Source organism: Thermobia domestica, chromosome 4 (genome assembly GCF_964235325.1).
Source record: "Thermobia domestica chromosome 4, izTheDome1.hap1.1, whole genome shotgun sequence".
NCBI classification, from domain to species: Eukaryota; Metazoa; Arthropoda; class Insecta; order Zygentoma; family Lepismatidae; genus Thermobia; species Thermobia domestica.
Genome location: NC_137457.1, coordinates 144,079,338 through 144,092,844, shown reverse-complemented (window position 1 = coordinate 144,092,844; position 13,507 = coordinate 144,079,338). Strand labels below are relative to the sequence as shown.

Genomic DNA, 13,507 nt, shown 5'->3' with positions numbered 1-13,507 from the left:
GTCATTCATGTCTCACCGGACCAGTTGCTGTCTTCGGACACAAATTATTGCACTGAAGTATCTTTGTCATTCAGTCTATGTTGAACGCAATGCCAAAGATGTATCCGATGTTTCTGTAGGGTCTTACGTCATGCTTGGTGCAATACTGCAAACCACACATTCTCAAAAACAAATAACATCTGTAGAGACAAAGTCTAATTTTGTATGAGAGTTTGTGGTGCCATTTGCTTTAGCATGTAAGAATTTTAGAATATTTACACTTCACTCTACACTGTGGTAAATAACTGAAAAGCAAGTTAATATTGCAATCTACAAACGAATCTGCAATGAATTACTTATAACATATGTTAGTTTGTAACTGGATAGAGCTCCGATCTAAGTTTCTCTCACATCTGTATCACAATACTTCTACAGGTAGCGGTTCATATTGCTTATACAATATGTACGCCATATCTTGCTGTAATTGACTAAAATCCATTTCTTCAAAATAAACTTGGACCCATTAGACGGTACTCATATGTAATTTTTTCGCTCCCATTATATGGACGGCACGGACAAACAATTTCACCATATTTCGTCACCCCACCGAAGTGTTACCAGCATTCAACCCACTCTAATATAATGATTGGTTAATATGGAAAATCTACTTCAAATCTAATTATATTGTTCATTTCTAAAAGGACGCCAGGTAAAGGAAAGAAGTTCTTACACAAGAGAAAGACCGGACTAGCGGAGTTTTTCGAAATTGGTTCTACACAAAGATTACTGAAAATTACTGGAACTTCAAAACCTTTATTACACACAAGTAGATGATCTGAAGTCGATTCCTGGTAATACGAAGAATTTTGTAAAATCCTGTATATCAAAATAAATTAGAAAATTTCCAATAATAAAACATGTGTCATCGCCGATCAATCACAATCAAGAATTCTCAATTAAAAAGTTATTATTCGTTCGTGAATTCGATTTGATTCGAATACCTTCAGATTACTGACCGACTGCCTTGACCACTGAACCACAATTACCACGCGTAATTGATTCGTCTTTAGTTTGTTTACGTGTGTAATATGCGCTTTGTATTTGACTTAAAACAAACGTGTTCTGTATATTGTTTTTTGAAAAATCTGTAACATTGGTAATTACGTAAATACAGAGATATCATGCCCTCCGGGCCATTGAACGAATAGAAACGGCTCTTTATTTAAGATAGCTGGTAGAAGTAACGCTTTGAATGAGAGGTTAACGCTGTGTTTTCGTAATAAGGTGGTCCGGGTTTGATTCTCTCCCTCGTCGTTTACACTATTTAAAGAGTTAAATATACAATGTTGAGCGCCAATTGGATGCTGGGTAATGAAAGATAACCTCCAGTGGAGAAATTCAGTAATGATGTAATCCTAAAATTAAAGGAGGAAAAATGAATGGAGAAAACGAGTTTTAGAGTTGATTATTTTCATGGTTCTATATATTATATTTACAGAGAATTTTGTGCGTTTCTGAGTTTTTTGAAAATATATTCTCCTCTTTTCTCCTTGTGTCTTAATGTGTAAATTTTCACAAATATTATAGAGTCCAGGAACCCTCAGTTATATTTTGAAACTAAGGAGGAATACGCTTTGTACGAAAAAATCCCCAAATCGTTTTTTATCGAATTTTGCGTTTTTAATATTTACAATTACTGAATACCAATATTTAGCATATTAAAAATTCGTTTAATGAATAATCAAATTATACAAGTTTTTCTTTTGGAGTAACATTACATATCAATCTGTGGTGCCGGAACGTGGAGCTCAGGCCCTGTTAGACCCCCTAAATTATCATTGCGGTTGGGTTCTTCCCCTTATTGATCCATCCATACTTTAATAATTGATTTGCAGTTAGGACTACTGTTAATGGTTTCAGAAATGAGCGCGAAGGTTTGTGTTTACTCGAAAACATAACCTAATATAAATACGCCATAATCTATCCCTATATTATTTGATACGCATACATGGATAGTCATTTGAAGTACCTTAACTTGTTTATATAATCCCTCATTTGAGTTAATTATAATATATATTTAATACTTCCAACTGCTATCTTCGCATCGACGTCTCTGGTGTAAGTCAATTTTTTTCTGGTACTGCGCTGTGAACTTTGCAAATACTCCCTTTTGTCATTTCGTCAGCCAGCGTTTTGCCTAAGAACTGTACAAAAACACTCTCTACGATTTGTTCTATTAACAGGTACGACAACTTCATGCTGCTGTTCTAGCTGCTCTACCAGGCGAAACTAATATTGATTCCGCCGTAAGTTGGGTTGCCTAACTTAGGTTTTTACCTCAAGTATTAATGTGGTCCACTGTACTTTTTAAATGTGTCATTTTCTTTTTTAAACGCGGCCATATTTGCAGTCAATACAAGGAAAGTTAAGAATCAGTAAATATATTTTCGCTTTTTTGCACCGAGCTCGTGCTAGCGAAGCCACTTAAAAGCTGAACCAGGCTGTACTATCGATAAAATTAAAACGTGTACACTATAATAGCAAATCCTGCCATATCCGCACATGTAGCGTACATATAGCATAGACACTAAACATTTCCCGTTATGTCGTGTGACATACTTCTCAATAAAACGAAAGGATGGCCATATTAGGTAAGAAATTTAAGGTAAAAAGTTTATTCTTTCGCAGCACATTATTTCATCCAAAATTACAAAAATATAAATTTGCTCAAACGTCCAAAAGGGAAAATAGGACACATTCACAAAAAGAGGAAAAACTAGTGGGTACTATAGTTGAATATTTTTCACACTCTTCCAATATTCATATGTTGTTTCGAAGTTTGCACAGCAATGTTAAAAATGGCACGACGAATATCTTAATTAACATTGCCTGCCGTTTTATTATATTTTAGAGGATGTTCTGTGAATGTGTTCTATGAAAAAAAAAATAATAAATGCTGCAACTTAGATTTACGTTGCTGCATGAGTGAATGTTTAAGAATAAACTAAAAGCACTGGATTAAGAAATAACGTGTTTCGCGAAAATGGATAGCTTAACTTATAAAATACCTTATTAAAGCCAATGAATTTATGAGTAACGTTAACTTCTTGAAGGCGAATTAATTAATTGATGGTCCGCTCATTGCACTGAATTGAAGCCAATGTAATTGTTCAGAGCCTATGTCAGTTTTTCATAACCTATGATTTGCTTAAGAATTCAATAGATTGATTTCTTTAAAGGTTGAGAGGAAGAAAACATTCTGTAGAAGACGCAATGTTTTAGTATTATAACCTCCCTCGCGTTTTTAAGTTAATTGTGTTAGAGTCCTCGAACAATTTAAGTTACTTCTTCGCGCGGTTACAACAGTACGCACAATTTATAATTTTTTTCTTAAGTTTAAGTAACGAAGGTGTATGTTTTCTATTTTTTCCAGATAGAGGTTGGATGGATGGACCGGATTTAATGCCCAATTATACAACTGGTTTGCAATATCTTTCTACCCTTGAACAATTTGTAATTCAACAAGAAAAAAAGAATGGTATTTGCAATCTTTTGTTCACATTATAACATAGGAAAATAATGGATAAAAGAAAAACCTGTAATTTAACTTCCCACCTTATGCTTATAAAGGGACAAATATCTTAATAAGTCAACAATGATATATAAATATTTCTTTTAATTATTGGGTTAAAACGAGGATACTCTGAGGAAACAAACGCTTACGATGTTATCCACAAAAAATTATTTTGACAGGAATCGAATCAAACTAAACGCACCAGATGTAAGAACTCTACTACTAAGATGTCATGACCACTTAACAATATACAATTGCAGCAGCGCTTTTAGTTATGACATGCGAAAGTAATACCTTACCACAAATCATTTCATACAAGTTTCCGTCAATACAAAATTTTGCGTTTCACTTTGCTAAATTTGCTTAAAACTTACAATTGTTCTTTTCATATATATTTCGCTTTGCTTTGGTGTTTAAAACTTTACTAATTCTTCCAAATAATGCATGTTCGGTTTTATATTTTATACGATCACTATACTCGCTAAGGGTGCTGATAATTGCTACTACAAGTGCGGTGCTAGTTGATAATCCTTGAAGCAATTTCTATTTCGAATTGTGCGAAAACTTTCTTTGTTGACATGTTAAAATAGTAAAACTTAATTTTGTGTATATAATTATTTAAGGGAAACTTTTATTTTTTAAAGTTATGTAAATGTTGTAAATTTTTTAATTATACAGAAAATTGTGTATTGCTTTGTGTTAAGAAATACTCTTGAAACTTTCGACGGATTTCATTGGTCAATTCTGCAGATGATGTATTAACAATAAATTTTCTTCTCGCATGCCAACAACACTTTGATTACACATCTACAAACCAAATACAGATATCCTTCTCGCTTTGAGTTATCTTCCAGTACACTTCGTGTAATCATAAAAGAGGGAGGTGTTTATCTGCTCAAGTATAAAAAGAAATAAAGCAATAAACTGCAACGTACTCCCACGAAAAAAGATTTGCGTACATGTATTGCAAAAATGATACAAGTTTTCAACTGCTGACAGCTGTAGTAAAAAACCATCGTTTGCAATTTTAGAAGCGAGATTAAAGTGGAAATTTAAGTGTATTCTTAGGACGTTTATTAAGCACAGGCAACACTTCTCAATACTTAATACTACTGCTACTGAACGTAACGTAACGCAAATTTCAAATGGATTAATTTCTGTTCTTTTCACTTCGAGTAGAATGTCAAGAGGAACGATGTAGCAAACGATACACCGATAAGCAATATTGGTATCTCATATAGTATCGAGGCGTATTATCCAAGTAATATGTTTCCCTCTCTTTACAAATTAATAATATTTGAAATATTATCTTCTACAGATTATTTCCTTTTCTTTAATTCATCAACATTTTTGTCGAATCATGAAAGTTCTTCTCATACATTCTGAACTTGTTATATATAGATTTTTCTTACTGAAAATAGTCAATCCTTCCTTTATCGTTTTTGGCTTAGCCAGAAGAGTAAATATTATAAGATAGGAGCGATATTATAAGATAGGTAAATATTATAAGATAGGTATATATGGCAATTGTTTACGTGTTAAACATTATTATTTTTTTTGATATTTTTGTTATATTTATTTATCTTCTTTTTATATAATATATGTTTACAATATATGTAATATACGTTTAATCTACTTTATAAGTGTTACATGTGTCACATAAATAATCGTGATATTTATTACTTATGTCACAATTTCAGTATTTGAGTATAGCATCACAGAAACATGGAGTTGTGCTGTATATTACTGTTTAGAATATGAGTATACATACACACGCATACATCCCTTATGACACTTTTCCTTCCCTTCCTCATTATGAATGCACATTAAACTTCACTTCTCTACATTATTCCACCCAGTTCTTGCTCATCCTCTACAACAATCAGCAACACAGTTATTCTTAATATTGTAATTTTATTAATGCGAACGAAGTTGGTTTAAATTGGTACACTTATGAGAACCGATGCTCATACTGCCTATGCTACTGCCAAGATCAGAAAACTTTCGTTTCAACCAAAAGTGTTGCTGCTCCATAAGCATATTCCATATTTACATTTTCGTAACATGTGTGACTCTGTGCTTACCAGAATTTCTCACATGAACCATCAATCAGAGAGTGCATTTCCTAATCTAAGAAAAACTTGGGAGCCATTTAAAAGACGGGTACTAATGTATCTCGTTTGACTTAAGGTTTTCTGCTCAAATGGTGGCCAGTTCCAAACTTTTAGATTTCAATATCAAACAATATATCAGCTACTTACTTACTCGATACCTAACCTACGAAATAAACCTACCAAATAGTGTTGGCTTCGCTGACGTTCTAAACCTGCATGTCCGCTTTCACACCTAATTGTTTGCTTTCACTCCTGGGATTGTTCAAGAAACTGCTGAAATTCTTAGTGAACTCAAGATATCGCTCTCTTATAGCTCAAAATGTAGATTACAGGTTGAGAACCTTTATAAATGCCACCCGGTTCTACACTGTTAAAGACTGACTTCTTAGTTAACCTGTTCAGCGTTATGTAATAAGGTGGCTGAAAAAATCAAAATTTCTTTATTTTTTTGTTCTTTTTTCTTAAGTCGTAATAGCACGTAAAATTTGCGAACGTTGTAAAGTAAAATAACGTTAAAAAATAAAATAGATCTACATCATTTACGCTTGAATATGCTATGAAATTTGCCGAATTATGCAGTTAAAACATTAACTGCCGAAGTAAAATACTAACAACTTTCATTTTTTCTTTATTGGACACAAGTTCAAATCTTAAATGATATTTATAAACTAGTTTATTCACAAAGCTTACTTTTTTTTCCAATTACAAACCTGTTTATAAATATCACTAATAGTCCACAATAATTTGCTTTGAAACAATTGAGCTTATATTCAATATATATAAAAAAAACATGTAAGTTGTTAGTATTTCTTTCCATTCAACTGTTATCTAACTTTATTTGTAAATTTTGTTTCAATATTTCACTAAACTAGAAAGGAGTCCGTGACCTAAATATATTGAAGGATTTAATAATACTTAAGTCTTATATTCTTTTGTTGTTATACATAAGAATCTGACTCAGAAAAAAAATTAATTAAAAATGTTAATATATTATAACAATGTGCATTATCCAATTGATCACATGCTCGCTCGAAAGTTCTACACCTATTTTATTTATTTCTTTTGTCTTTTAGTCTCCAATTTTTAAATTTTCTGCTGTATTATAACTTTGAAAAACTTTAGCGATTTTGCACAATACATATTGATGAAACAGTGTATACGGTGTCTTGTTGCAACGTAATACATTTTCATAATACTGACGTAACATCATACTAACCTGCAGTTTCTTGCGTTCAAAGACCTAATATCTGTACATGCTTCAATTCGAGCCTATTGTGAGGCATTTTGCTTTGTTTTATGTTAGTTGAAAGGGCTTCTGCATTTGTAGTAACAAAGGTCACCTTTCCGCAACACATTTCGATATGATAGACATCTTTTAGGTCATTCATTTATTCTAAGAGTGAAACATGTTTAAAAATGTCTATGAGAGCTAATGCAAGGAATTTAATTAGTTGAATTTGCTGTTTAAAATATACATTGTGTAGGTAACTATTGAATCTCATGATGAGAATATTTACAGACATCTGAAGTCCTTTCTTCCCGAAAGCATGCGGTACGCAGTGAAACTAAAATGTTCATCATGCAATAGAACCGCAATGTTAGTTTATTGCGCGATTTACAATGTAGAGTTTGCTGAAAGTTCTTGCTACCACTTTTAAAAACAAATAGAAAAAAATATAATTTCCGCACCATTCGATATATTTTTTAAAAAAAGATTCTTATCGTGTTGGTTATATTAATCCCTGAAACTTGGTAGAAAAGGTTCGTAGGAAGCCTGGACAGCACTTGAACATTTATTGACTTCGGTTCATACAGTCTTTATGGAGATGAGAATGTGACTACAAGGTACAACGGAAAACAAACATGAAACAAGTTGGTGCTAGTATGAATTTAATGTCTTTTTTTTACTCGTAGTTAGGCACTTATATTCAGAATTCCCTTTTACAAATTTTTATCAAAACCATAAAACCCTTGCTATTGATATGATTTTCATTGTTCTCACATGTTTCTACTTAAAAAGTTTTAATTTTTAATCCCTACTTGCCGTGGAAGACATAGCAACCTCCATGGCATCTGAATTATTCATAACCATTGCAAATGTGAAAATTCCGTTAATTACATGTGACAACAAATTCGTAGAAGTATTACCAGATGTAATGCTTTTACGTAAAATGGGGGCCGTGGTGGCTCAGTGGTAGAGCGTTCACCTCTGGTGCTTGGGGTCCCGGGTTCGATCCCAGCCTCAGCCAAGTTAACTTTGTGGTGGTCAAACACCATGTGCGTGCGTTTTCTCGGGGTTCTCCTCCCACTTTCTTCATTTAACCATTTCATTCATTACTCATCATCAACGTCTCCATTAGCCTAACCGGCATAACCGTGGGACGTAAAAATCAAAGATTTGATTTCATCTTTTTCACGTAAATTTTCTTGCATGTATGTAATATTTTAAAAAAAATAGATTACTCAAATTTTATCAAATTTGTGTTCTAGTAGATTTGTGTTGAATATCTGATAACACTTAAATGTTGGATTAAACCCAAAACAGTAGAGAATACTGCTTATTTAATTGTTTCACATAGCAGGAAAAACGTTAAGAAATATATCTTTTATTTCAACAATAGTACCTATATTTTGTCTATAGTGATCATTTCTAACTAAATATTCTGTGAAATGTACATCTGTTGCTTACTTTCGCAATAAGAAATGGAGCAGATATAAGTAAATCATTCACAAAAATAATTAATCGAAGTTAGTGTAGTTGCTGCTTTTGTCAAATTCACTCTTAGATCAATAACAGAACGTAACGTTTAATGTCAATATTTCTTACCTAAGTTCATCACAACCTCTACATTGCTTATATTGTTTTGCTCTGCTTTTCGCAAACTCCCACTATTAAACTCCCACTATTAAGTCATATGTGGCCCAGCGGAATTGACTGATGTACAATGAAGCTTCTTTCTTTCTCCACATATTTTCAATAATTTTCTAGTATCAGACCGAACTACTTTTTGTAGTAACTATTCTAGTGTTTCGTGTTTAATCTTCAAATCGCAATAGTTACCTAAACTATAGTAAATAATATAAATAGAAAAATCTATGGTATCTGTTTTTTGCTCTTATATATTGGTAACTCTGTACAATTATGCATGCACAATATCATATCTCTAATCCTAACACCTTCTTCAACTAAATTACTACGCGTTAACATAGTAACAGGGGCTCCACAAAACGAATGCTTTAAATAGTAACATATGTGCATAGGTTTATTTTTTAATAATTTATGACTGATTTAAATATAATAAATTTAAAAGTCACAGCTCTTGAGGTGTACTTCAGAGCTAGTATGTAGCAACTTGTTCTTGAAAGCAAGTGGCAACAGGAAAAATAGCTAATATGCTAAATGCATATGAGTTATTCAGAAATAAGTCATCATGAACTTATACAAAGTTTAGTGCTTCCTCCTCTTACTTTTCAGGAATGAGTTTTAGTTTTCAAGGTTTATTCAGTATTCCTTGTATAATTGTAGTTTTACTACGAATCTGCACTTCACGTAGTCGGACGTTGTTACTGACATAATTTTACTTGATTTTTTAGTAAGAGTTTTTGGTTTAAAAAACACTTATGCAATTAAGGATTGCCTTGGCCAGGAAGTGTATAGAGCACAAGAGTATGTGTCGAGGTGGTGTGAAGGTGGTAATCACAGACGTCCATTCGAAATGAAAATTACAGATAATAACAAAACTGAAATAATTCATTTCCACAGACCTTATAGATGCCAAGGTTGTTGCTACCCCTGTTGTCTGCAGGTACGTTTTCTTATCTTAGAAATAATTATGTAAATCCAAGTACTTACCATCTGAGTTTACTTGAATTGAGTTGAGCAGATTTTAACATCCCTTTCAGCACCGGGGCCATATGAGACAGGACTTAGTGATTAACATGGAAAACGAAATACATGAGCTGCAACTTGCAATCGAACCTGGGTCTCCTAAGCCAAACGTTTAACATTGTACTTTATGTAAGATCAATTAGAACAGCTTCTTGATATCGTACCAATCACGCTTCTATACCAAGAAATTGGGGATATTCCTTAAATAATGATACATTTTGCTCCTCATTAGAGATATAAAACAAAACTGTAATCGAAAGCTTTGTCACAAGAGCATGATCATACAGAAGAATATACGGGAAAAAAGAAAAAAATGAAATCTGAGTTTTACGTCCCACGATTATGCCGGTTACTCTAAAGGAGACGGTGATGATGACTAATGAATGAAATGGTGGAATGAAGAAAGTGGGAGGAAACGGGAAAGTCTCGGGAAAACAAGCGCTCACGGTGATTGTCCACCACAAATTTTACATAGAGGGGGCTGGGATCGAACCCGGGACCCCAGGCATCAGACGTCAACGTTCTACCACTAAGCCACCGCGGCCCCCACGGGAATAAAAGGTCTCAATTTTTTTAGTAAGTTTACCAGTGACATATTGATGGTTACTTTCTAATGTTAGTACTTTAAGTTTTGCGCTAAGGCTACACTTATTCTCAAGATTTTGTTGGAATATTATATTTTTATAACATTATAATGTAGGTGTTTATAGAATGTTATCCATTTTGCTGTGAGATCTGAAAGAACAGTAATTTGGTATGTCGCTTTTAATTTGCATACTATGAAATGAACGTACAATATGCCAAAGTCTGTTTCAATTTTCGTAAAGTATGAATTTATGAATTTATTCAAAGAAAGTTTTAATTACGAATAAATCGCTCAATGATAAAGTTCATGTATCATGCAGACTCACATTCTACTTAATTCAATTTTATATTTTGTAACGACATTTTCGTGACTTTTTGAACAATTCTCGTATACGAAAGAGGATTTCTTAGAACCAGCGCGCAACAAGAGAACATTCTTAGAATTGAAATGGTGCGAAATTTCTCGCTCGCAAGTCTTTCTCTCTCTCTCTCTCTCTCTCTCTCTCTTTCTCTGTGTGTGTGTGTGTGTGGTTGCTCACCCATATTTCTCTTCGTATGGCCTAATATAGTAGGGCAATTTGGTTCAGCTTAGCTTTACGAAAGCTAACTTGCGGAGCTAAAACGCAGGGTTTGACTAAATGCTATAATGTGCATATCTTTTGTTAATTACTGATTTATAAATATTATCATGCATTTAAATGTAGTTAATGTGTTTTCAATAATCCAATAAATAATTAAGCAATTCTTATTAGTGAAGCAGCTACTTAAAAAGTAACAGTTTTGTGGGAACTATCTTTCATCCCAATAACGTATCATACGCGTCCATTATGCAAGAGAACAATAGCAAATGGGCGCGATGAGTGGATCTTCGGCCATCAAAGAGATCAGAGCACATCGCTCTCCACTCCAGCTTTATTTAGATAGTGATTATTGTAACATAAAAAGTCCTAAAGCAACGCTTCAAATTAATTTCTTTATTGATTCTTCAACTAGAATTATAGTCGAAAAAGACGTTATTGACATTAAAATGTTTCGATGTTTCAATTACCTATGAAATTTACAAAATGACCTAACACAGTAGTCTGCCATAACTAGGAAGGAACCATCATGCTGGAGGAGAGAGCATTCTAACTAATAGTGCGTAAAATCCTCGTCTCCACGGTATAGTGTTCCCGTCTACGTCTTCGATTAATTATTCGACTTTTGTTAGCGTACATACGCGTGTGGATACGTCGGTATTCGGTCGTCAGCACAATACAAAACCAAATTGCTACAATTTAGAGAGTATTTCAATGTTTGTAAAATGTGAAGCGCCACAATACTTGAAAAGCTTGAAATATAATTATTTAATATATGTTTTGTGATTGTAAAATGTGAAGTGCCACAATACTTGAAAAGCTTGAAATATACGTAGTGATTGCTACTTGATACACCACTGGATTCAATAAATACGTAAAATATGCATGTTCGATAATAATATGTTTTGGTATAGGATAAGTTTTGTGCATGCATTTCTTTCATTATGTTTACAGTTTCAGCAATGCAACAGGTTAGTATTATCTTTCGTAGAATATAAGAAGCATAAAATGTATATATCGCAACCCAACGTTGCACGAACTTCTGACTGTAAATTATGTAACCTTAAATGGATGGAAAAGCTGACTCAGTTGAGGGGGATATGGAGAATAATCAAGAAAACGGTATATACCGAAAGTCCATGGTTTGAATCCCGATTGTTACCAGTTTTGTTCTCAGTTCGTTAATGTTTACTTGTCTGTTCTTATCGTCCAGTCCAGTCTCTTTTCTTTTATGAGGCAGTACAAGGACGTTCGGGGATCATACCCGATACCAGTAAATCTGTTTGCACAAACAGTAACCCACAGGACACGAACCCAATTAAATTCATAAATTGGCTAATCCTAAACAGGAACATATGGTAATCGAACCATATTCTCTCGTATATTGTTGCCCGTGGAAACAAGTATATTTGTCAATTTTTCTTTGCTCTATTTATCTCGTAAAATAATAACCCGTGCAATGCAGTCATGGTCAATGCTGTTTACTTTAATATTCAAGTAGTATTTTCCTCGTTTATTTGTGTACATTTGGGTTTGATTGAAAGTCGAAATTAGGCAACATGTCACTTTTTGATTTAATAAAAGTTTGACATGAAATTAAAGCACAAAATGTCACACTCATAGAGAAATATAAGCTTAGTACCACTAAAGTTTCTTTGCATGAATTTCAGAATGTTCTAGGCCTTAATTTAGAAATAAATAATCTCAGAAGAGTTGCTAAAGAAGGTATTTGTGAATCTGTGTTCAATTTTAATTTTGAGTATAGAAAAAACTTTGTAAAGGAGATACGTCTCAGTGCAAGTGGCGTAGGAGGAACCACCGAATTCGAAAAATTAAAAGAAAGTGTGCTTTTGGCAAAAACGTAGATTTTAAATATGTAGCCAGAAAATTGAAATAGATTTTGATGACAATGACGTCAAAAATAGTAATTGAATTAATAATGGAAAGAATCCAGAAAAATTATTCTAATGACATCAGCTGTTCCAATTATTATGAAAGTAGGCCTAATGGTAATGCAAACCAAGTACCGTTAATTCATGTTGAAAATTCTTCAGGAATTAACTTTCGTGGAATTTCAGGAATTAAACTAAGTCCATACTTAATAGGTGTAATAAGAATGTCAATGCTCACACTACCATATTGAATTAGGTCAGGCCGAAAATAAAAACAAAATTCTGAAAAAAAAAACAGATTTGCTGATGAGTTTAATGCAGACCCGTTAGCATGTGTTTGAATCTGCTGTCCTCCCAAGTCTAAAGGTAGGAATCTTAAAAAGAAAATGGGATATATTTTTGACAACATTGAAGTATACCAAAATACTACAAAGAGAATGAGATTATCTAATAGCCAAGAGTTGCAGTTCGTTAATCGAAATGAAAGTAAAAATATTCCCTGCGATGAGTTGTTTCAATTATTAGATAATAACAGAAACCAGTTGCAAAGTATCAAACCCTAATTTTAAAATACGTCTGTTTAAAAAAAATGTATGTTTCTTCTCAGGGCAATAAAGGTAATAACGAAATTGCCAGTGTAAATGTAAACACCGTAAAGGTTGACTATACGGGGTTTGCTTCCTTAGTAGCAAGAGCTTGATCAATGCGACCTTTGCTAGGGAAATTAAAAGCAATGCCGACGTGGTACTTTCAGACGAAATTAAAGTCTGTGCTTGTCCCTTATGCGAAAGGAAGTTGGTGAACCAACTGTTACCCCCTTCCAGCTCAACGTTTCTTTTTAGTAAGAAATGTTTGTCAATGAGTACTGTATTGTTTATAGTGCTTATTCGGCATGT

The 13,507-nt window shown here is 33.3% G+C and overlaps 1 protein-coding gene across 3 annotated transcripts in view; it reads left to right on the top strand.

The window, feature by feature from the left end:
• Positions 1–13,507, top strand: part of LOC145683374 (phospholipid scramblase 2-like) — a 628,315-nt gene that overhangs the window by 351,269 nt on the left and 263,539 nt on the right. For all 3 annotated transcript variants that reach the window (XM_081754706.1, XM_081754705.1, XM_081754707.1), the window contains exons 4-5: positions 3,413–3,517; positions 9,262–9,473. In XM_081754706.1, the coding sequence (XP_081610832.1) occupies positions 3,413–3,517; positions 9,262–9,473 (317 nt within the window). The remainder of the gene's footprint in view (positions 1–3,412; positions 3,518–9,261; positions 9,474–13,507) is intronic.